A 19711-nucleotide genomic window follows, 5' to 3' on the forward strand; every position below is an offset into this window, starting at 1 on the left:
ACTTTAATTAATATTTTAAATTTGTTTTCAAAAATATATATTTTATATAATATAAAATAAAAGTTAAATTAGCGAAACTATATGTTTCATATATTTTTAAAATAAAACACAAAATTTTAGAATTTTTTTAGTTTTCATAAAGATTTTACATTTATTTCTTAATTTAATATATTTTATAAGTAATTTTATAAATAAAATTATATGTTAAATAATAATTATGTAAAATTACACATTGAAGACTCTATATTAAATTGCAAATATACATCTATTTGAATAAAAGTCGGAGCGGAGCAGATATTCACTTCTAATTTAACGGATTTTTTGGATCGGATCGAAACAAATCAAATCAAATTTAATGGATAAAATACCTAACGAGAGATTAAGAGGTTGTCCGTTGTCATTTGACCACTCTCCCACTAATCAAACCGACTATTCATACAATTAATGGTCATCCAAGACTATTTCCTCTACGTCTATTATTATTATGTTGCCATAAACACATTCTTGAAGGTCATCACACAGTCAGGATATCATTTTTGCAGGCATTAAATATTTTAAATTGCCTTTTCCTAATATTTTTGGGTCTAAAATCAGGACTTTTTTCTTTTTAAAAATGTGTAATTTGAATGGGAAGACTTGTTCAGAATTTAGGGGAGTAAACGCGTTATCTTTGTGTCTTAAGACTCAAAAGGCCAGCCAACACAAATGTAAAATGTTGTTTTGTGGCTCTCCACTTCCTTAGCTTTTCATTTCACTTGAGATTTTTATGCATTAAAAATCTATCTATTTTATAATTTAAATAATTTATTTATGATTTGCTGACAGGCACAACTCATCAAAATCCTCAACAAAATACTTAAAAGCAAATGTAATTGCTTAGTGATTACTAAATATTTTTAATTTATTTATTTACTTACATGTAAAATTTAAGAAAACTGGTAGACTTAGATATAGTTTATTGAAATTAGCTGATGTAAATAGAGAACATTATCTTGCAAGTCTTCCCTTTTGTTTGACTCAAATCTTGCAAATCTTATTGTATTAATCATTGTAAGTATCATATAACTTTTATTGAAACATATTCTGACCACCACATATCAAGAATTCAAGAGGAGAGTGCTAACTTACTGATACGTATAATGTAAAACATTGTACGGTAGAGAAGAATGTGATGATCGTTGTGAGTTTGGAGAAAACTGCATTTCGCAATCGTTCTTTAAATAAAGACAAATTGACATGATGACAAACACATTACAGCCATATATAGAAATATTACCTAGCTACAAAAGATAACCGTAGGGAAAAAATACTTGATGTATGAGAAGAAGATTTGAAGCTGAATGAGCAGCATTTTTGTGTTTGTGCACGGTGCAGGCCATGGAGGATGATGTTGGTACAAACTCGCCTATTCACTGAAGGAGAATTGGTACAAACTCGCCTATTCACTGAAGGAGAATGGACATAAGGCCACCTCCATTGACCTCAAGGGCGATGGGATCAACCAAATTGATCCAAACACCGTCTCCCCTCTTGATGACTACAACCAGCCTCTGAGTGACTTCCTCTCCCAACTTCCCCTTGACCAAAAGGTCATTTTTTGTGAGCCATAGCGTTGGAGAAGGGAACATGACGGCTGCCATGTGGGACTTCCCTTCTCAGCAAGCATGATGATGAAACCTGAATATGTCCGGGACAAGTATTACAACGAGAACGAGAGCACCATAGAGGTAATCTTTTATTACCAAACTCTTTATTATGATCTTTGCCACCATAAAATTTTAAAGAATTTTACATTCATTCATTCATTCATACATTCATGTATATCATGATTCCACACTTCTGCGTCTGGCCCCTGTCATGTCATTTTGGATAGCGACTTGAATAAAATGGGATCATATTCATATATATTATGACACAGAGAAAGGATCCTACAACAATTGCCTCCAACTATGTCTTACTACTTAGGCGAGTGTTCTCCAAACAATCAACAGAAAAGACTTGCAAACTCAAACACATACAAGAAAAGAGGAAGAAGAGTAATCAAGGAGTGGTTTGAACATTAGAGTCCTTGGGTTTGCTATTGTCATCCGAAGACGGCCTTGTCTCAGAAGAGTCTGAAACTCTTATCTCCTCAATCATCCTAACCACCTCATCCATGCTAGGTCTCACCTCAGGCACATGAGCCACACAGGCCATAGCAATCTGCAGCATCTGCACCATTTCTTCTTCAATGTTCTGAAACTTCATAAGCTCAACATCAAACACCTCGCTTGTCCACTCCTCCCTCACCACTGACTGCACCCACCTCGGAAGATCAACCATGTCCTCCCTACTCGGCGACTGCACCGGAGACTTCCCAGTCAGCATCTCGAGTATAAGTACACCAAAACTGTAAACATCTGACTTATGCGTGTGTTTCCTTGTTAATATTACTTCCGGTGCACGGTAGCCTGCACCCCTCATTGGTGCAATGGGCACCGACATCAGAGGAGACAACCCAAAGTCAGAAACGCACACATCATTCTCCTGTTTCATTATTACGTTTGATGCCTTTATGTTTCCATGGCTGAACTTTGGACCTCCAACTTCATGTAGGTGAGCTACACCTTTTGCTGCTGTGAGTATGATTTTCACTCTGGACTCCCAGTCAAGAGGCTCTCTCCCACTTCCCCTGTTACCTGTCACAGCATCAAAACCATAAGGAACACAAACAATGTAAAATCTAAACCATTGAGCAAAGATGGGAAGAGGACTAACCGTGGAGGAGTGATGATAAGTTACCAGAAGAGTAATAATCATAAACCAAAAGCTTCTCATCCTTTGAGTAATAGTACGCACGAAGGGGAACAACGCTAGGGTGTTGCCCTACTTGGCTTATAATCTCCATCTGCTGTTCAAACTCCTTCTTTCCAGCTGCCACTTCCTTCAACCTTTTCACCACAACAGTAGTGGATTCCTCCAAGACAGCCTTGTACGTTGTCCCATAACTCCCCTTTCCTAGCACTTCCGCTGATGCCCTCAACAGATCTTCTAGATCAAAGTTATACGAGCATCCTTCAAAGAACACCAGCTTGTTCTTCTCAGGTTCTTGTACACCACTTCCAAAATCTTGCTTTGCTTTCTCAGTCAAAGTCTTTGCTTTGACGATGCTGTCTTCCCTCTTGTCCTTTTTCTTACAGCAACATAAGATGACTGCAGTGATTAACAGCAGAAGGGCAGCCCCACAAGCTGCAATGATAATGATAGTGCTTACATGTGACTTCTTTTTTAGACCTTCTTTGTGAGGAAACGGCGGCAATGGAGGTGAGGAGATGGGCGGAGTCAGAGGGGAAGGTCGAGCACATGGCTGCAGAGGAAGTCCACATAACAATGTGTTTCCGGTAAAAGATGATCTTGGAAACCCACCAAGTGCAGAAGGTATTGAACCATTAAGATGATTGTTGCTCAAGTTTAAACGTCTCAGTCTTGAAGTATCAAGATCAGGTATTGGTCCAGATAGTTTGTTGTTCTGGAGGCTCAACGCTGTCAGCTTCTTCTGGTTTTGTAAAGTTTCTGGTATCTTCCCGGTGAAAGAGTTAAACGAAAGGTCTAAGATATCAAGGTGCTGAGACAAAAAGGAAGGAACCTCGCCGGAGAAGTTGTTATGTTGGAGATAGAGGTAACTCAGTGAAGGGAGAGATGGAATATCAGGAGGAAGGTTACCGCCTAGGAGGTTTGATCTCAAACTGAGAGTCTTGAGTGATTCTAGTTTACCAAGTGTGTCTGGAGGGATTTGTCCTACGAGTCCTATACCAGGAAGGCGGAGAGCGAGGACTCGAGTACCATCAGGAGTGCAAGTGACACCAACCCATGATTTGCAGATATGGTTAGTGGAGTTCCAGTTGAGTCTTCTAAGATGAGGAACAGAAGCAGCAAAGGAGAGAAGAGCTTGCCTATCTGAGTTCAGGTCAGCAAGAGCAGAAGAGGAGAAAGTAGTTGTGACAAACAAAAAAGAGACAAGACAAGCAGAGAAGAAGCTCTTTGAGGAGTTCAATGTAAAGACTAGACCAACATCAAACTGGAAATGGAGCTGCATCATCAGCATCACTTCCTGTCCCTCCTGCTTCAAAAGAGAGATATATAAAATGATGAGCAGTGATTTTCACCACACAAGCCAATATTGCAACACTTAGTACTGGAAAAGAGGCTTCCTTAGGATACTCCCACAACACTAAAAGTTCTTAAAGATTAAAAAAAGTATGATATTGCCTATCTTTATCACTGGGAGATTAAAAAATCCAAGGAGGTTAAGATAAGAGACTGAGGCATCCAACTAAAAAAAAGCAAAAGGAATAAAGCTAAAGAACCAAACTTTTTTTTTTTTTTGAGCAACTAGAAGAACCAAACTTTAACACAAAAAAAGAATTGATGTGCAGAGAAAAGCAATTCCTTTTCGCCAAAGATATAGAGAAAGAATCAGAGGTATCTCCATCTTGTGGACAATGTCGGTAAGTAAATAAAGATGAGTTTGAGTGTCTTAATTTTACCAGAGTTGGTTGAACAAACAACATGTATCTAACAAAGCTAAGTAAACTAAGATTGTCAAGTCTTGAAACTTTCCTACCCAACCAGCTGGAGAAAATGATGCTATGAAGTTTAAGTCCACAACTAGACAAATTACAGAAACTTACTAAATAAAAAGAGAGAGAGGGAAACCTGAGAGTAGAGATGCAAGCTAATGAAGTAAGAAAATTGTGGGCGTTAATGAAATCATGAAGGTGGAAGAGGAGGAAGAAATGATGCCTGGCGTGAACAATCTATAACTCAAATCTTGAAATGATGAAAGAGAAGAAAGAAGAAAAGGCAATGTGTGTGGGGACTAGCGGTAGAGACGAAGAGAAGAAGAAGAAGCAGAAAAGGAAAAAGAAAGAGTTGGAGATAAAGTGGTGAAGTAAGAAGCGTACTTGTTAAGGGTAAGACAGTGAGTCCTTAGATTAAATCATGCTAATGTGTTTTGACCGCAACAAACGCTAGAGTAGAGAGTAATCCAGAGATTGACCAATCTTGAGATTCTTAAGAGTTAGCAAAGTGAAAAATACAGTCGGCCAGATGCAAATTTTGTTACCAAAGTAAAGCCTACATTTTTATATTTGTAAAGAAATCATTCGAGCATGGTAATAATAGTCCTAACCTGTCCAACCACTCCTATTGCTATTTTTTCTCTCGATTTGCATCATTCTTTATTGCGGATACTATGTAAAAGTTAAACTAGTCATCTCATCATCTACCAAATCCCAAAACAAGATCCAACTCCTTATGGACATTTTTGTCTCTTTAATCAGAAACAGGACATTTATTACTTATCTCGTCACTTCACCTTGTACTATTATTACCTGGTGCTTCCTCTTACTGGTCCTGAACTGATAAAACTGTAAATGGCAAGAGACTAAACACAATCTCAAGTTAGCTTGTAGAGATGCAACTTGGTTCATTTAATCAAACTGCCACTGTTTTCTTATAAACTGAACTGTAAAGACCGGGACGCTAGAAAACACAAAACATATGTGAACTTTAGCTTCATAAACTAGAGATGCAACTTAGTTCATACATTAAACTGCAGATCCATGCAGATATATTATAAAAAAAAAAAAAACACTGGAGTGTTAACAACACGCATAATCTGGTTCCCATCTCGGCTTTCTCCTCACTTGTAGAACTCAAAGTCCGTGTCTGGCTTCTTCACATTTGAGCGGTAACCCTTCTCGAAGTCCTTAGGCAGTATCACATATCTGTTCTTACGCACCGCATGCATTCCAGCTTCCTGGCAGATTGCTGCTATCTGCATTGTTCAACATAATATCGAATTAGTGTGTTATATAAATATTTATAATCTTTAAAGTAAATGAAACCATCTCACTGTCAAGATTTGATTCTCAATGTACATTATCAAGTAAATCAAACAATCTTACTGTCAAGGTTTGAATCTCAATAATTCAATTCAGGACACTTGGCGACTCAACTAACACATCCATGCATATTGCCCAAAACAGCCATTATTAGGTGGTGATCTAGAAACTATGGAGGCGCTACATACATCTTCGGAAAGGCAACTCTAGTGGGAAAGCATAGAATAGTAAGCAAGAAAAACTAACCTCAGCAGCGCTAATTTTATCAGGCCGTGAAACATAGTCTTCCAAGTCAACCTCATCGCTGAGGTTCATTTTGGCGGTGCATACCTACACAAGGAAAAAAGAAAGTCAGTAAAACAGAAACGGTAGCAAACCTAAATGTGCTGTATTTAAAGAGTGAGAGCAAACTTTCTTTTTTTTAAAAAATTGGCTTCACATCTTTTTCACTAGCTCATTCAACGTTCAAGTACATTTAATAGTTAACTAACCTGGAAAACAAGCCTCTTTTGACGTCTATCAGGAAGGGGGAACTCAATCTTACGATCAAGTCTACCAGGACGCAAGAGAGCAGGATCAAGAGTGTCTGCCCTGTTGGTTGCCATTATGACCTTGACATTCACGGTCTGGTCAAATCCATCCATCTACATCAGATTCAACAAAACAAGTTAGAACATAGCTCAATCTGAAAAAGCATCAGGCCAACTATAGATCACAAGTCATAGTTTTTTAAGTCCACTAGTCTACAAAAAAAGATATCAATTACAACCTAAGAAGATACCAAGTTGCATCTCTAATTACTGTTCTAACCTGATTAAGAAGTTCCATGAGAATACGCTGAACTTCCCTATCAGCTCCTGTTTGAGCATCGAACCTAGCAGTGGCGATGGCATCAACCTCATCAATAAATATGATAGCTGGAGCATTCTCCTTGGCAAGACGGAAGACATCACGAACCATACGAGGTCCCTGCAATTAAAGGGCAAGTTAAGCCTCAAGTACACGCACCCAATAAAAAAGCTCAAACAATGAAGAAACCTATACCTCGCCGAGGTACTTCTGCACAAACTCCGAGCCAACAACCCTAATGAAGGCAGCGGTTGTGTGGTTAGCAACAGCCTTAGCCAACATAGTCTTCCCAGTCCCAGGGGGTCCATAGAGCAACACACCTCGTGGAGGGTCAATACCAATCTGCTTGTAAAGCTCGTGGTGTGTAAGTGGCAACTCAACAGCCTCCCGAATCTCCTGTTTCTGTATATCACATCCTCCAATATCCTACAAAAAAAGAAAGACGACATCTTTTCAAAAACCCAAATCCTAATCTACAAAAAGCCAATACCTTTACAAAAACCCAAACCCTAATCAACAAAAAGGCAAGACCTTTAACAAAACCCAAACCCTAATCTAGAAGAATCAGCGATCAAGACTTGAAAAGAGAGAAACTTTACATTGTAGGAGACGTCAGGCTTCTCAGATTGACTGAGAAGAGAGATGCTAGAATCAGCCTCAGGCGGCAACACATCAACAAGGGCGTTGGAGTGACGGTGAAGGGCCACGGAAGCAGAAGGCTTCAGGTCTTCTCTGTTGATGGTGCTGAGAATCCTCACATAGTAATTGGACCCCGTGGTGGATCCGACGATGCCGTTGTTCTGATCGACCATCTCCATGAACTGGCCAATCACTAGGGGCACGGATTGGATTCGTTTGACCTCTTCTTGAGCGCGCAAGAGCTCGCGTTTGAGATTCTTCTGCTCGTCTTTCACGTATTCCTCTTGGATGTCGGTGAACTCTAGCTGCCGTTCGAGCGATTTGAGGCGGGAGTAGGGATCTTCCTCGTCGGCTGTAGAGAGATCCATCAGCGGAGGAGATGCTTTGGGGTCGAGAACCATCGCTGCAGCCATTGTCGGAGAGAGATCTGTGGAGTTGAGTTCTTGGATGGAGTAGAGAGAAAGAAAAGATTGATTGCGAACAAATAAAATAAAATTGTGCTCTCTTTAAAAAGGCCGACTGCTTTGATATTGGGCCTTTTAATTTCCATTTTTTCATTTTTGGCCTTAGTATTTTTCCTTTTTGCATTTACTCAAAAAAAGAATTACTTTTTTTTTTTGTTTTTGTGCAAAACTCAAAAAGGAATTTACTATTGTGAATTTTCCCTTATTTATAGGCTATCAAACAATTTTCAATCATGGTCTTTGATTGGATCATTCATATTAAAAAAAAACTATACCCTGACCCGCGCGCCAGCGCAGGTATGAATTTTCGATTTTTGGTTATTTATTTAACTAAATGATGTATTTGTAATATTTGATGTATTATATTCACCAAGTAAATAATTTTTTGGCATCTTAAACCATCTATTTATGATGAATATTCGATATCATGTACAAAATTGAACAAATAGACGTAATTAGAGAATTGTAGATAATATATAAAAACAATGGTCATTAATGTAAAATATGAAGAAATATTATATCATGACTTAGTATGACATAAAAGATTATAAATTAGTTATACATGTTTAAAGAAAATAAAATGATTTTTAAACTTCTATGAAAAAATTAACATATAAAAAAGGGTGATGAATTAGTCTTCAAATTGTAAATAATTTCATAATTTTGTTAATAATAAATTATTTATAGTCTTTGTTATTCGTCAAGATAATTATTAAATGTTCATAACATTAATATGTTAAAAGGCCATATTATGAAAGCCCATGTTGTAACCGTTTTTTTTTCCGGGAAGTATAACAAAAAAAAATTACCTTTAACTCTTCGTTTTGTTTAAGTTCTGTGTCGGTAAAAGATTTAAAAAAATCTGTCTATCTTTTTCAATGTTCAATTTGAAGCTTATTATGCGAAAATCATACGCAAATATAGGCAATTGGTTGGAATCTCTATATTTTTATATTCTTATAAATTTTAAATTTATTTTTTCCTCTTCTGCAAGCAAATCAATTACCGAAGTAATAGATCAATTGGTTGGAATCAAATATATTCTTATAATTAGTGTAATTATGGGTACAATTTCTATATTTAATAGGTACATTAAAGATACGACATTGAAGATATTATGTTTTGATTAATAGAAGATATTGGATTTTGAGTTTGTATTTATTGATTTGTTTTTTTATGAAGCTTAGAAAATCAGTGGGATGATCGGTTGATTGATACATCCTATAAAGAAAAAGAAAACTATAGGTGGTTTGACTATTGTACATCGATCGATGCATGATGTAAGTTGACTATACTAAACTTGAGCATGATCATTTCAAACTAAAGTATAGGTAGGTTATATGCATTTGTTATATTGTAGTAAATATATTTTAAATATTGCATAAGTCAAGTGATTCACGTTTTCGTAAAAATAAAATTTCATTATTGGGTCGTACTCGTCCGTAATAAGCTACGTTAAATATGATGTATTTTTAGGTTCATTTAATGACATTAAGTTTAAATTTCATTAAGGAAAACTCATTAATTTAACTAGAAAAGACAAACATTAAAATATGTAGGTTCATTTAATGACATTAAGTTTAAATTTGATTAAGGAAAACTTATTAATTTAGCTGGAAAAGACAAACATTAAAATATGTAGTTTAATTTAATTCTCAGTGACATAAAAGTGTAAATAAGTTAGAAAATTTAGGGGTATTTTTTAATTGATATTTCTCTTTTAATAATATAGATGCAAAAATCCTATCGATTAGTTAAAATGTTGGTAGTTCGTGGTGTACTGATTTTTACCTGAAGTTCAGCCAATGAATTAACAGTTGCATATTTGGTGGAGAAAAGTAAAAGAGGAAACGTTTGATGACTAAACTAGACACAAGTCACATCTGGTAGCTATGAGACCTGAAAGCTAAAAGAGGTGTTGAGACCCTCGAGGGAGTTGGTAGTGTAGAGTAGTGAGATGTTTCTAGAACAAAACAAACGCCTTTGAAAAACATTTTGCCAAATCAACCCAAGATTGCGCTAACAGAGGCCAAAGTGAAGAAACCTGGCAGTTTACACAGTTCAAAGGACAAAACAAAACCTCGTAGAAACCAAAACTGAGGGTAAAACATAATAGCCTTTGATTTGCTTTCGTTAATTCTCACCATCATCCATACAAAACTTGTCATTCAACATTATTATATTTCTTTGTTTTGTCTTTTTGGGGAAACGTATTAACTACATTCATTCAAAGAGTAAAAGAATCAATGAGATATAAATATCCGATTATACACTCTTTTTTGCCTCTGGGATTCACTCTTCCAACTTGATAGCCGCATCAATCATATCCACAGTGCTGTTCTGTTGTGTCCATAGCTGCGCGTATCTTCCTGCCTTCCCCAACAGCACCTCGTGTGGACCCTGCTCAACCACCTTCCCGTTTTCCAGCACTACTATCTCATCACACTGCATCGCTGTGGTCAGCCTGTGGGCAATGAAGATGGATGTCCTGTTACTCGCCAGTGCCTTCAATGCGTTAAGTATCTCTGCCTCTGTTGTGCTGTCCAGTGCACTTGTTGCCTCGTCACACAACCTATGCCAAATTTACACCAACTCATCTCAAATTTTCTCATGTATGTGAGGACTCTCAACGCCTACTTAGTCACATAAGCACAGTCAATGTTTGATTACTTACAGAATCGCAGGGGATTTCAGGAATGCCCGAGCAAGTGCCACTCTTTGTTTCTCTCCACCACTCAACTGCACACAGCATCACAATACTATCGTCATCACAACCCCATTAATATATTCAAAACAATTCAAATATAACACTAAAAACACTGACCTTGAGCCCTCTTTCTCCAACAATAGTGGAATATTTATCAGGGAAATTACTGATGGTATCATGAATTGCAGCATGCCGAGCAGCATCATAAACCTGGATTGAAGCAGTGTGTTAGATATAAGAATCATCGATAACTAGCTCAACGACTACACTGTGTATAATAAGATGGTCATGTACCTCTTCTTCTGTAGCTGAAAGACGTCCATAATGAATATTGTGAAATATTGTATCATTGAAGAGAACCTGCGATACACAGTAGAGGTCAATGTTTTGTATAATAATTTATAAACAGAAAAAATATAGGTAACACAACACCAACTTACAGTATCTTGAGGCACAACTCCTATAGAGCTTCGGAGGCTATCTAGTCTCACTTCCTTTATATCTTGCCCATCAATCCTCACCTGTTAACCAAAATGAGATAATAAGTCATTTAGAAACCAAGCTTTTTATTGCAACAATGCTTCCAAACAAATTAGAACGATGCTTACAGTTCCGGAATCTGTGTCAAAGAATCTAAAAAGCATTCTAAGAATTGTTGACTTGCCTGCATTAAAACAAGCATCACATTTACAATGGTATAACAAAAATAATAAATTTTGATTTAGATGCTGAAATAAAGAAGCTTTAGGTATTACCGCTCCCACTAGTACCAACGATTGCCACACTCTTTCCTGCCGGTACGACAAATGAAATTCCATCTAAGATTTTTCTCTCTGGAAGGTAACTGTAATTGTAGAAAAGAGAATGATTATGTGACAATAGACATGAGTATTCAAGCACAACATGAAGCTAATATCCATATCATGCAATGGGCCCTTATTTGAAGAAGTTGTTCCTATATTGGTTAATGTTTTCGTTCATGTGTGTTTGTTTTTTCGGTAACTAGCATAGTCAAATTGTGTCCATGACTGTTTCCTAGGACAGCTTAGGAAAACAGAGCTAGTGGCAACAAACTTCCAGGCTCGAGATAGCATGGCATTTACGATTAGTATGACAGTAATGTTCCACAAAAATCAACACCTACCTGAAGTGTACATTTTCAAACTCAATGTTTCCACCTTTCAGAACAAGAGGCTTTGCGTCATCTACATTCCTGATGTCTGATTTTTCCTGAGTAGTAAGAGAATACCAAATTATCAATTCAACATGCCAGGAGTCCAATACTAAACAGCATGCATCTGAATATCGCTTCTTGACTGAAGAAGCATTAGCATAAAAAAAGTTGACGTAGAGATTAAATTAACACTTATAACATCCTTATATACCTCTAACAACTGGAACATTGATTTCATGTCTATAAGGCTCTGAATGGTTTCACGGTAAACGCTACCCAAGAAGTTTAGAGGAAGGGACAACTGAAAGAGAAGTCCATTCACCATAACCTGCAACGCCCCAAACATGGAAAAAAAAACTTTTTAGACGACAAATTGCGTCGTAAAAATGCAGAAGGAACTTAACAGAAACATAAAATGTCAATGGAGAGGAAAAACCAAAGGAGGCACTGACCAAGTCCCCGACTGTCATCTGGCCGTTCATGATACCCTGAGAGCACAACACCATTGCTGTTGAAAGAGCAGTACTAAATATGATACTTTGCCCAAAGTTTAAGAAAGCAAGGCTTCTTTGAGTTTGCAGGGCAGCATCTTCATATCCTGATATAAGCAGCAGAACCGTCACAAGGTAAATGGACTGATCAATGGTATATTATGATAAGGCATCAAAATGTTTTCTTGCTAGTGCAAAGAACGCTCTCTAAAACATGATTGTGTGGAAATTAAGATACATTTGTTTATCACATGCTAGGACAGTTCGTACAGTTACTTACTTTTCAGGAACTGGTCATACTTTTCAGCCTCATAACCTTCATTGTTAAAATACTTAACCGTCTGAAACGAAACAGAGGTTCTGTCAAAACTGTTATTCAAAGCAAAAGTTACTTTAGAAAGAATGAAAATTTACCTCATAATTTATCAGAGAATCAATGGCCCTTGTGCTAGCATCATTATCAGCTTTGTTCATAGCCTTTCTAAACTTGGTTCGCCACTGGATAAAATAAAATAAATGAATAGAATATTATGAGACAATCATCCTTTTACAAGAATTTCCCATTTATCACAGCTCGGATGATTTTTTCAGCCAAAAAAATTAAGATCGGAGAAGCTTAATAACAAGTTCAAGTGTCTTAAGCATATTATTACAGTCAGTGCTGGATTAATGTGACAAAACGCAAGTTTTTCATCATAGGGAATATGCTGAAGAATGCACAGTACCTGTGTGACAGCTAAGGTGAAAGCGATATATGCTCCAACAGAAAGAGAAGTAATCCAGGCAAAAGCAGCTCCGAACTTGTACGCTAGTATACCTGATACCATAGCTATCTGGAAGATATATATTAATTACGTCGAATGTTTTAAGAGAGACAAAGGAGTAGTAAGTAATCCACACTATTAAACCGATATCAAATTAGTCAAAACGATGATCAAAAATAAAGCACCAAGCGGTGTGATAAGCTTTTACCTCCAAAATGGTAGGAACAACATTGAAAACCATAGCTGAGAGGATAAAGTTAATTGCACGGCTACCACGATCAATAATCCTATTCAAACCACCAGTTTCTCGACTGCACAAGAGCAACAAAGTAAAAAAGTTACGAATGAGATGAAATAGATTGTTACTCACAAGGGTAGGAGATGAGAGACAGTTACCTCAGGTGGTAACGAAGGTCAAGATCATGTAAATGTGAGAACACCTGCACAGTCAACAAGTGACAAGGATTGGTACAACAAAGAACGCATTAACAAGGCTGTTAAGAGAAACAAGATCATACCTTTCTAGAAACAGATCGTATTGTGCGGAGAGCTACTTTGGAGAACACAGCAGTACGAAGTTCTGCAATGATAACAAGAGTTAAAAAGGTGCATTCTTTTTATCAGTAACTGACTTCAAATTCAGATGAGTGTTACCATTAAAAGCAGAAGCCCCCGTCCTAGCAATGCCGTATCCAATGAGGACAGCAGAAGGAGTAGCAAAAGCAGCAACAAGAGAAGGGTTCGCAGCCACAAAGGCCGACATAGAGGCACCACTTCCAGTTTCGGAACCGAGCCAATCAACAGCCAGTTTGAAGAGGAAAGGAACCTGAACATTCAAGACCTTAGCTCCCACTAGAAACCCCAAGGCGGTGATGACCCTGAACCGGAACTCAGGGTTGTCCCTCATCCACAAGTAGCCAGCAAGCGTGCGGAGGATCTTCATGTCAGCCATGTCCGAATTTGCCACCGTCTTGATTTGCTTGGGCTTGTCCGTTTCTTTGTCGGGTTTGGGAGGGGAAGTTGAGAAGAGGAGACGGCCGTTGTTAACCATGGAGCTCCGTTGGACGAAGCGAATTGGGGATTGGGACGGGGAGGGATCGGAGAGGAAGGCGTTGATTGAGCTACGTCTGGTGTAGGAGGAGAAGCCATGGTGATGGAGGAGGTAATCGGAGCGGAGACGGTAGGAGAAAGATGGGGGCTTTGGGTGAGTGCGTGTGTAAGCGTGACGGAGTAAGAGGCTTGGAGCCCTTAGGAGCCGAGATCCCCTCGACATCCCTTCCTTTCTTCGATTGAAAGTGTTTTAGACAGTTTGCTCCGGCAAAGATTTCTTTCGTGTCTGACTTTAACTCGGATCCTGTCTCTCACACCTTTGTGCTGTTTGAAGTTAATAACCAAACCGAAAAAATAAAAATAGAAAACCAACAAATATACATATGGTTCATATATTTCTATATTCGTAAATTTCCAAATTTACAACATACAATTTTTATACACAAAATATTAATTAGCTTTGAATATAAAGTTATGAAAAACCTATAAATATAATTTTTTTCCTAATAAGAATATCAAAAATTTTGTAACTTAATTATTTATTGTTTCAAAATTATTTAAATATTTTATCCAAAATAACATGAACTATTCAAATTAAGCAATATTATATTTGAATTATTCAATGTTTTATTCAAATTATCTAAAACAACAAACCGAAATTAACATAAATTCTCTATATGTCCTAAGCATTTTATCCAAACCTATTTGATCCGACATACCAAATTCTTTTCAGTTCTTAAATGAATCTTGAACTCCCTTACTTGAGTTACCCGAAATAACCGGAGTTTGATGATGATGATCCGACATGCCAAACCGGAATCAATGTCATAGCAAGTGGGCCTACGAATCAAAGTCTAACAGCTTTGAAGCCCATTAAGGTCTATCCCCTAGTTGGGTGAGTGATCATTTCTCCACCATTCTTTCATCATCATCCAGCAATGGTTATTACAAGCCACTCAAACATACCACTGCTAGTAAGAAGATGGCAAGCCATGCAGTGTGCATTCAACGTGTGGCACCACCGTGTTTCGAAGCCTCGCTAGCGAATAAGAGCAAAACAATTAGCCCCTTTTCTGTGAATATTACTAGAAGGAAGAGAAGAAGCAGTGGCGTGAGGTGCAGCCTCGTTGACTTCATCGGAGGAGACCTGGTGAAGCCAGACATCGGTCGTTGGCTTGAGGATGTTGAAAAGCACAAGGCTATTGCCATCTACACTCCTCATGAAGGTGGATACGAAGGTAGGTATCTTAACCGTCTTAAAGAACAAGGCTACTACTTTCTTGACATCTCTGCTCGAGGACTTGGTGATCCAGAGACCACACTCCTCAACCCCTACCCTGTTTGCCCTGTAAGTTTGCCTCTTCTTATCTATCTTCTTGTTTTAGTATTTTGAACCATGTTGTCTTCTACTTCTACTAGGCTCACCTTGGGAAACAACCTATAGCAAGGTGGTACTATCCACCAGAAGTTGACTACAGACTCTCTGCTCTTCCTCCTAGTGCCAAGGGACTTGTGGTCTGGATCATCGAAGCGAAGGTTTGTGTATTCTCTCATTTTGATTTAATCTGTCTGCTACATCTTACTTTTTTATCTTATCAACAATTCAGGTCCTATCAAAGTCAGAACTCCAGTTTCTGGCTTTGCTTCCTTCTCTCCGTCCTAATGTCAGGGTTGTTGCTGAATGTGGCAACTGGTAAGCATATATCATCCCTTTTTTATATAATCAGTCATCTATGGTTGTTGCACGTTGCATGACCACATTAACTCATTCCCCCTTGCAGGAGAAAGTTCATGTGGAAGCCCCTTGCAGAAATTGCAGAACTAGCTGCACAAGAGTAACGTAATGAACTCATGCACCAATGGAGAGCTTACCATATGTATAATTTATCATGATTACCATCTCCTACAACTGTAATGTGGAACACATTGTAAAATTTGAAATTTGTGCATGCAACTTGGTAGTTAAAGTATAATCTCCATTCTGATTTGTCATAGCAAGACTGATGGGACAAAGGCGATCAAGACGCAGAACTCATAACCCTTGATTGATCAGAAACACACACCAAGTAGAGATCAATTCTGGTCAGTAGACTCAACTGAGTTGCAAACATATTTTGATAATACAAGAAGCTCAGTTATACAAACTATAGAAGCACTAAGAAAAAGCTGGATTCGGACGATGACAGAAAAAGAGAGACAAAGTTCTATGCTAGAGATTCTTGTTTTGCTTTGGGCAAGAAGGTGTCCCACCATCCAGGTTCATACTTTGGGTATGGCGCCACCCAATTTCCAGGCTGGTCGAACTCTAGAGTGGTGGGACTAGAGGCCAAGGCTTCATCCAGAGAGGCAGCTTCAAATGATTCAGCTAGAACTCGATCCAATCTCAACTTCATAAACCTAACAATAACAACAAAAGATGTAACTTTGTGAAGAGAGAGAGAGACTTAGGGATTTAGAAGTGTCTCTTACGTGATCCAGGGGCCATTGGTGGAAACAAGAGCAACAGCAGGGCGACTGAGTCTCTGAGTGAGTTTGGGGAACTTGTCGAGGAACTTAGGCTCAATGACGAGCCAGAAGTCTTGCTCCTTGTCACGCTCTCCGTAGTATCTCAAACGTTCAAACAGCTGTTCCTGGAAGTGTTCCTCTTCGTCGAGCATGAACTTGGCGTTTGCAACAAGGAAGTAGTACTTAGTGCTCTTCTCTCCCTGCATCAACGATCACATTGCATTCTTAAAAACGCAAGCTTCTTGGTTTAATTGTGTCGAGAAGAAGAATGAGAAGAGAGTGTAAAGGAGAAACCTTTTTATCATCTGACTGTTGTTGAACGGAAGTAGCGGCGGTTTTGAAAGAAGAGGAGGAGAAATGCGATGATAGAGCCGGAGGCTGCGGAGGAGAGAGATGGAGCTTCTTCGTCTGATTGGGAAGAAGGTTAGAGGATACAAGAAATGGTTTAGGACGGAATGCGGCGGCGGTAGGCACCGCCACGGACAATGCTCCGGTGACGCTCCACATAGCTGATTAGAATGTTTTGACTTTGATCGAGAAGAATCTGTAAAAATCTTATCTTTTATTATCTATCTATCATCTTCTCTATTTCCCCATAATTGATTAAATAAGTTATTTGAGCCCAAGACAAACATATAAAAGGCCCAAGTAGTGTTAAGGGGCCTTTGTATTACCCATGAGGAAGAGAGGGGAAAGGTTTACAGGAACCATCTTGTTGTAGTTGATGAGAAGGAACTGAAGCAGAAGCTTGATCTAAACAAAGACACCTGGTTGATAAGAGCATTGAGGAGATGGCTAGCGAGGCTTCAAAATACATCTCTTTTCGATCGCTAGTTATAAAAGCAAAGCTAACGTGTAGCTATTTTGGCAAAGAGTGATAAGACAATTGTGACAGGCTGGCATCCCACAGTTTTGAGGTTGATGTTAGTGACTTCAAATCAAAACTTGTAATCTCTTTGGTAAGTAGCAAAACAAATTGGTTTCTAAAGAAGCAAGATGTGGATTGAAGAAAAAAGGGTAAACTCATTTCATGTCTCGTTTTACATAACTTACACTAAATACTTGGAACAGACCAACAGATCAAAGGCAGAGAGATAAGTAAGAGAAAATTAATGTCACATAAGATAGGGAACCTAACATTAAAGCTAAGAACCTTTTATTGGTTCTTCCCCTGGAGCATCATCCTCGTCATGATAAATGTTCTCAGCCATTTGCCATATTTGGAGTATGTTGTCCTCAGCTACACTGGAAATAACCCAATCTTCACATGGGTTCCACGAGAAATCTGATATTTTGCTGGTGTGGCCGCCATGGATAAACAGCAGCTCCGGTGGACCGTCCTCTGCATCCTCTGCTGTCTGCTCCTCGTCGATCCTGTCATAAAACACCCTCAAACACATTAATATTGCTCTTTCATCAGGAAACAAGAACATTATATAACCAAGCAACGAAGTCTACCTGCTAAGGTCCCAAACCATAAGCCTTCTACCAAGGCAGCATGAGGCTAAGATAGTCTCGTTCTTCGGGTTCCAACCAACTTGGAAAACCTCCTCTCTGGAGATCAAAGTAAATAATATCTATTAGCAATGCTGCGTTTACTTGAGTTAAATAGTTCTTAGTAGCAGATAATGAAAGTAAAATATTCTCACTTATGGCTATCAAACGTGTGAAGAGCGCTGGTAAGCTTCCGTAGATCGAATAATTTAACAGTCTTATCAGTTGACCCTGTTGCCACAACCCACTCATTGATTGGATTGAAGGCTAAACAGTTAACCTGAGGCATTTCAAAACAAAACAAAGATATGATACAGACCAGTTCACTAATGAGATAAGATGGACCAAGCACACTAGTCTCTTAGGCTCTTAATATTCAGTTTATTGTAAACGCACCTCCATGGAGTGAGCAACCACAGACTGTATTGGCTTACTGGCAGATGGAGAACGCAGATCCCATATAAGAAGGTACTGATCATCTCCAACGGATCCAAACAGGTGTTCATGACTCATATGCCATGCAACATCTTCCACGACCCCTTCATGAGCCTTAAAATCAAACAACTAATCAGTAACGAAAACACACATGAATCAAACTTAACATCACTCAATATCTTGTACATGAATCAAAGCATATACCTTAAAGATCTGCTGAGCATCAATGACCTTGTTTTTAGGAGTAGCGTTGATATCCCACAAGCAGATCTGAGCGTCATCAGAGCCACTAAGCAAATGACCCGCCTTGAACTTACTCCAAGACAAACCATACCCCTCAGAGCTGTGACCTCTCAGCCTCAAATCAGGGTTGCAAGCTCCATCAAGCGGCGGCTTAGATGGGTGCTTGCTGTAATCAAACACATACACCTCCGCATTAACCGTCTTGGTAGCAATCACAAAAGGGTTCTGAGGCATGTACCGAGCTCGGTTCACCTCCCCTTCGTGATTTATCTGCTGGATAATTTGAACCTACACAAAGTAATCGACTTTAATTATCGAACCCTAAATTCAAACTGAGAACTTGACACGAGAAAGATAAAGGTCGAACCTTTCCGGTGGCGCAGCCAAACCCACCAAACTCAGAGCGTTCGTCGTCGTACTGACGAGCTTCGCTCTCGGTGTCGTCGAGGGGAAGCTGGACCTGAGCTATCATGAGGTAATTGGGTTCGTTCTCGGAAGTGTGGGTGCCGAGAATCATCTTCTGGACGGAGTAGTCTTTGCCGGGAGGCTCGTCGCGGTCGGGGAGCCATTCGACGGTGAGGGAAGGCCACTCGAGGGCGTGAGTGATGACGAGATCGTAGAGGAAAGGAGTGTTCTTTTTCCAGATCTTGTACTCTTCGTTGATTAGACGCTCCTCGATCTCTCCTCGCATCTCCTCTTCGTCTTTCCCCATGGTGACGAAACCCTAGAACCAAAGAGATCGGTTCTTTGTCTGTATAAAGTGGTGGAAACTACAAAAGCTTCTGTTTTTGTCATTATTTAAAGAAGATGAAGTTAAAGAAGAGAGAGATTAACGGCGCATAATGTAGTTTGTAAATGGTCCATTAAAGGCCCATGAAAGGCCCAGTTAATAGACTTGCATCTTGCACAAGTGAAGGAGTCAGTTTGGTATCTCGAATGTGTTTATGGAGTACGAGCACGTACCTTCATAGCTATCTTCGTCTAGTCTTGTTATTGAAATATGGACATCGA

At 38.8% G+C, this 19711-nt stretch overlaps 6 protein-coding genes and 1 long non-coding RNA gene across 8 annotated transcripts; 2 read left to right on the forward strand and 5 right to left on the reverse strand.

Annotated features, from left to right (window-relative positions):
- Positions 1 to 106: 106 nt before the first annotated feature.
- Positions 107 to 2472, forward strand: LOC125584185. The gene is made up of 2 exons (XR_007321176.1): positions 107 to 1727; positions 1919 to 2472. It is a non-coding gene; the product is annotated as an uncharacterized LOC125584185 (long non-coding RNA).
- Positions 1878 to 5078, reverse strand: LOC106387165 (probable inactive receptor kinase At5g58300). 2 transcript variants are annotated; one of them, XM_013826978.3, is made up of 3 exons: positions 4696 to 5078; positions 2758 to 4102; positions 1878 to 2678 (listed from the first exon to the last, which is right to left on the reverse strand). In XM_013826978.3, the coding sequence occupies exons 2-3, from the start codon at positions 4082 to 4084 to the stop codon at positions 2041 to 2043; spliced, it is 1965 nt and encodes a 654-aa protein (XP_013682432.2). In that variant the 5' UTR covers positions 4085 to 4102; positions 4696 to 5078; the 3' UTR covers positions 1878 to 2040. The 2 variants fall into 2 exon arrangements, with proteins under 2 accessions (XP_013682432.2, XP_013682431.2); XM_013826977.3 differs by having other exon boundaries at positions 2758 to 4099; positions 4696 to 5075.
- Positions 5079 to 5426: 348 nt separating this feature from the next.
- LOC106387166 (26S proteasome regulatory subunit 6B homolog) lies at positions 5427 to 7871 on the reverse strand. Its single transcript, XM_013826980.3, has 6 exons — positions 7334 to 7871; positions 6930 to 7160; positions 6696 to 6854; positions 6377 to 6529; positions 6132 to 6215; positions 5427 to 5818 (listed from the first exon to the last, which is right to left on the reverse strand). The coding sequence occupies exons 1-6, from the start codon at positions 7784 to 7786 to the stop codon at positions 5684 to 5686; spliced, it is 1215 nt and encodes a 404-aa protein (XP_013682434.1). The 5' UTR covers positions 7787 to 7871; the 3' UTR covers positions 5427 to 5683.
- A 2069-nt stretch (positions 7872 to 9940) lies between these two features.
- LOC106387168 (ABC transporter B family member 25, mitochondrial-like) lies at positions 9941 to 14360 on the reverse strand. The gene is made up of 17 exons (XM_048752232.1): positions 13628 to 14360; positions 13492 to 13553; positions 13370 to 13413; positions 13182 to 13284; positions 12935 to 13042; positions 12624 to 12707; positions 12490 to 12550; positions 12171 to 12316; positions 11930 to 12046; positions 11689 to 11774; positions 11300 to 11388; positions 11153 to 11208; positions 10985 to 11065; positions 10839 to 10904; positions 10662 to 10754; positions 10512 to 10576; positions 9941 to 10409 (listed from the first exon to the last, which is right to left on the reverse strand). Exons 1-17 carry the CDS (start codon positions 14244 to 14246, stop codon positions 10130 to 10132), a joined length of 2160 nt encoding a protein of 719 aa, XP_048608189.1. The 5' UTR covers positions 14247 to 14360; the 3' UTR covers positions 9941 to 10129.
- Positions 14361 to 14941: 581 nt separating this feature from the next.
- Positions 14942 to 16008, forward strand: LOC106387170 (NAD(P)H-quinone oxidoreductase subunit N, chloroplastic). The gene is made up of 4 exons (XM_013826982.3): positions 14942 to 15371; positions 15443 to 15559; positions 15631 to 15716; positions 15805 to 16008. The coding sequence occupies exons 1-4, from the start codon at positions 15006 to 15008 to the stop codon at positions 15860 to 15862; spliced, it is 627 nt and encodes a 208-aa protein (XP_013682436.1). The 5' UTR covers positions 14942 to 15005; the 3' UTR covers positions 15863 to 16008.
- Positions 16009 to 16090: 82 nt separating this feature from the next.
- On the reverse strand, positions 16091 to 17101 carry LOC106387169. Its single transcript, XM_013826981.3, has 3 exons — positions 16823 to 17101; positions 16493 to 16728; positions 16091 to 16420 (listed from the first exon to the last, which is right to left on the reverse strand). Exons 1-3 carry the CDS (start codon positions 17033 to 17035, stop codon positions 16228 to 16230), a joined length of 642 nt encoding a protein of 213 aa, XP_013682435.1. The 5' UTR covers positions 17036 to 17101; the 3' UTR covers positions 16091 to 16227.
- A 430-nt stretch (positions 17102 to 17531) lies between these two features.
- LOC106387171 (histone-binding protein MSI1) lies at positions 17532 to 19488 on the reverse strand. Its single transcript, XM_048752234.1, has 6 exons — positions 19068 to 19488; positions 18662 to 18988; positions 18419 to 18571; positions 18178 to 18302; positions 17987 to 18082; positions 17532 to 17902 (listed from the first exon to the last, which is right to left on the reverse strand). Exons 1-6 carry the CDS (start codon positions 19410 to 19412, stop codon positions 17674 to 17676), a joined length of 1275 nt encoding a protein of 424 aa, XP_048608191.1. The 5' UTR covers positions 19413 to 19488; the 3' UTR covers positions 17532 to 17673.
- Between the last annotated feature and the right edge of the window lie 223 nt (positions 19489 to 19711).

The sequence above is a fragment of the Brassica napus genome, chromosome C3, assembly GCF_020379485.1.
Source record: "Brassica napus cultivar Da-Ae chromosome C3, Da-Ae, whole genome shotgun sequence".
In the NCBI taxonomy this organism is placed as follows: domain Eukaryota; kingdom Viridiplantae; phylum Streptophyta; class Magnoliopsida; order Brassicales; family Brassicaceae; genus Brassica; species Brassica napus.

Coding starts and splice junctions, on each gene's coding strand:
- LOC106387165 (XM_013826978.3), bottom strand. CDS start 4,084: ATGCTGATGATGCAGCTCCATTTCCAGTTTGATGTTGGTCTAGTCTTT. Junction 2,679..2,757: donor CTTATCATCACTCCTCCACG/GTTAGTCCTCTT, acceptor ATGCTGTGACAG/GTAACAGGGGAAGTGGGAGA.
- LOC106387166 (XM_013826980.3), bottom strand. CDS start 7,786: ATGGCTGCAGCGATGGTTCTCGACCCCAAAGCATCTCCTCCGCTGATG. Junction 6,855..6,929: donor TGCAGAAGTACCTCGGCGAG/GTATAGGTTTCT, acceptor CTTTAATTGCAG/GGACCTCGTATGGTTCGTGA. Junction 6,216..6,376: donor AAAAGAGGCTTGTTTTCCAG/GTTAGTTAACTA, acceptor TTCCTTGTGTAG/GTATGCACCGCCAAAATGAA.
- LOC106387168 (XM_048752232.1), bottom strand. CDS start 14,246: ATGTCGAGGGGATCTCGGCTCCTAAGGGCTCCAAGCCTCTTACTCCGT. Junction 13,043..13,181: donor TTGTTCCTACCATTTTGGAG/GTAAAAGCTTAT, acceptor TATATCTTCCAG/ATAGCTATGGTATCAGGTAT. Junction 11,066..11,152: donor TTGACACAGATTCCGGAACT/GTAAGCATCGTT, acceptor TTTGGTTAACAG/GTGAGGATTGATGGGCAAGA.
- LOC106387170 (XM_013826982.3), top strand. CDS start 15,006: ATGGCAAGCCATGCAGTGTGCATTCAACGTGTGGCACCACCGTGTTTC. Junction 15,372..15,442: donor ACCCCTACCCTGTTTGCCCT/GTAAGTTTGCCT, acceptor TACTTCTACTAG/GCTCACCTTGGGAAACAACC. Junction 15,717..15,804: donor GTTGCTGAATGTGGCAACTG/GTAAGCATATAT, acceptor TCCCCCTTGCAG/GAGAAAGTTCATGTGGAAGC.
- LOC106387169 (XM_013826981.3), bottom strand. CDS start 17,035: ATGTGGAGCGTCACCGGAGCATTGTCCGTGGCGGTGCCTACCGCCGCC. Junction 16,729..16,822: donor AACAGTCAGATGATAAAAAG/GTTTCTCCTTTA, acceptor TCGTTGATGCAG/GGAGAGAAGAGCACTAAGTA. Junction 16,421..16,492: donor ACCAATGGCCCCTGGATCAC/GTAAGAGACACT, acceptor TGTTATTGTTAG/GTTTATGAAGTTGAGATTGG.
- LOC106387171 (XM_048752234.1), bottom strand. CDS start 19,412: ATGGGGAAAGACGAAGAGGAGATGCGAGGAGAGATCGAGGAGCGTCTA. Junction 18,989..19,067: donor TTGGCTGCGCCACCGGAAAG/GTTCGACCTTTA, acceptor TACTTTGTGTAG/GTTCAAATTATCCAGCAGAT. Junction 18,572..18,661: donor ATGCTCAGCAGATCTTTAAG/GTATATGCTTTG, acceptor TTTGATTTTAAG/GCTCATGAAGGGGTCGTGGA.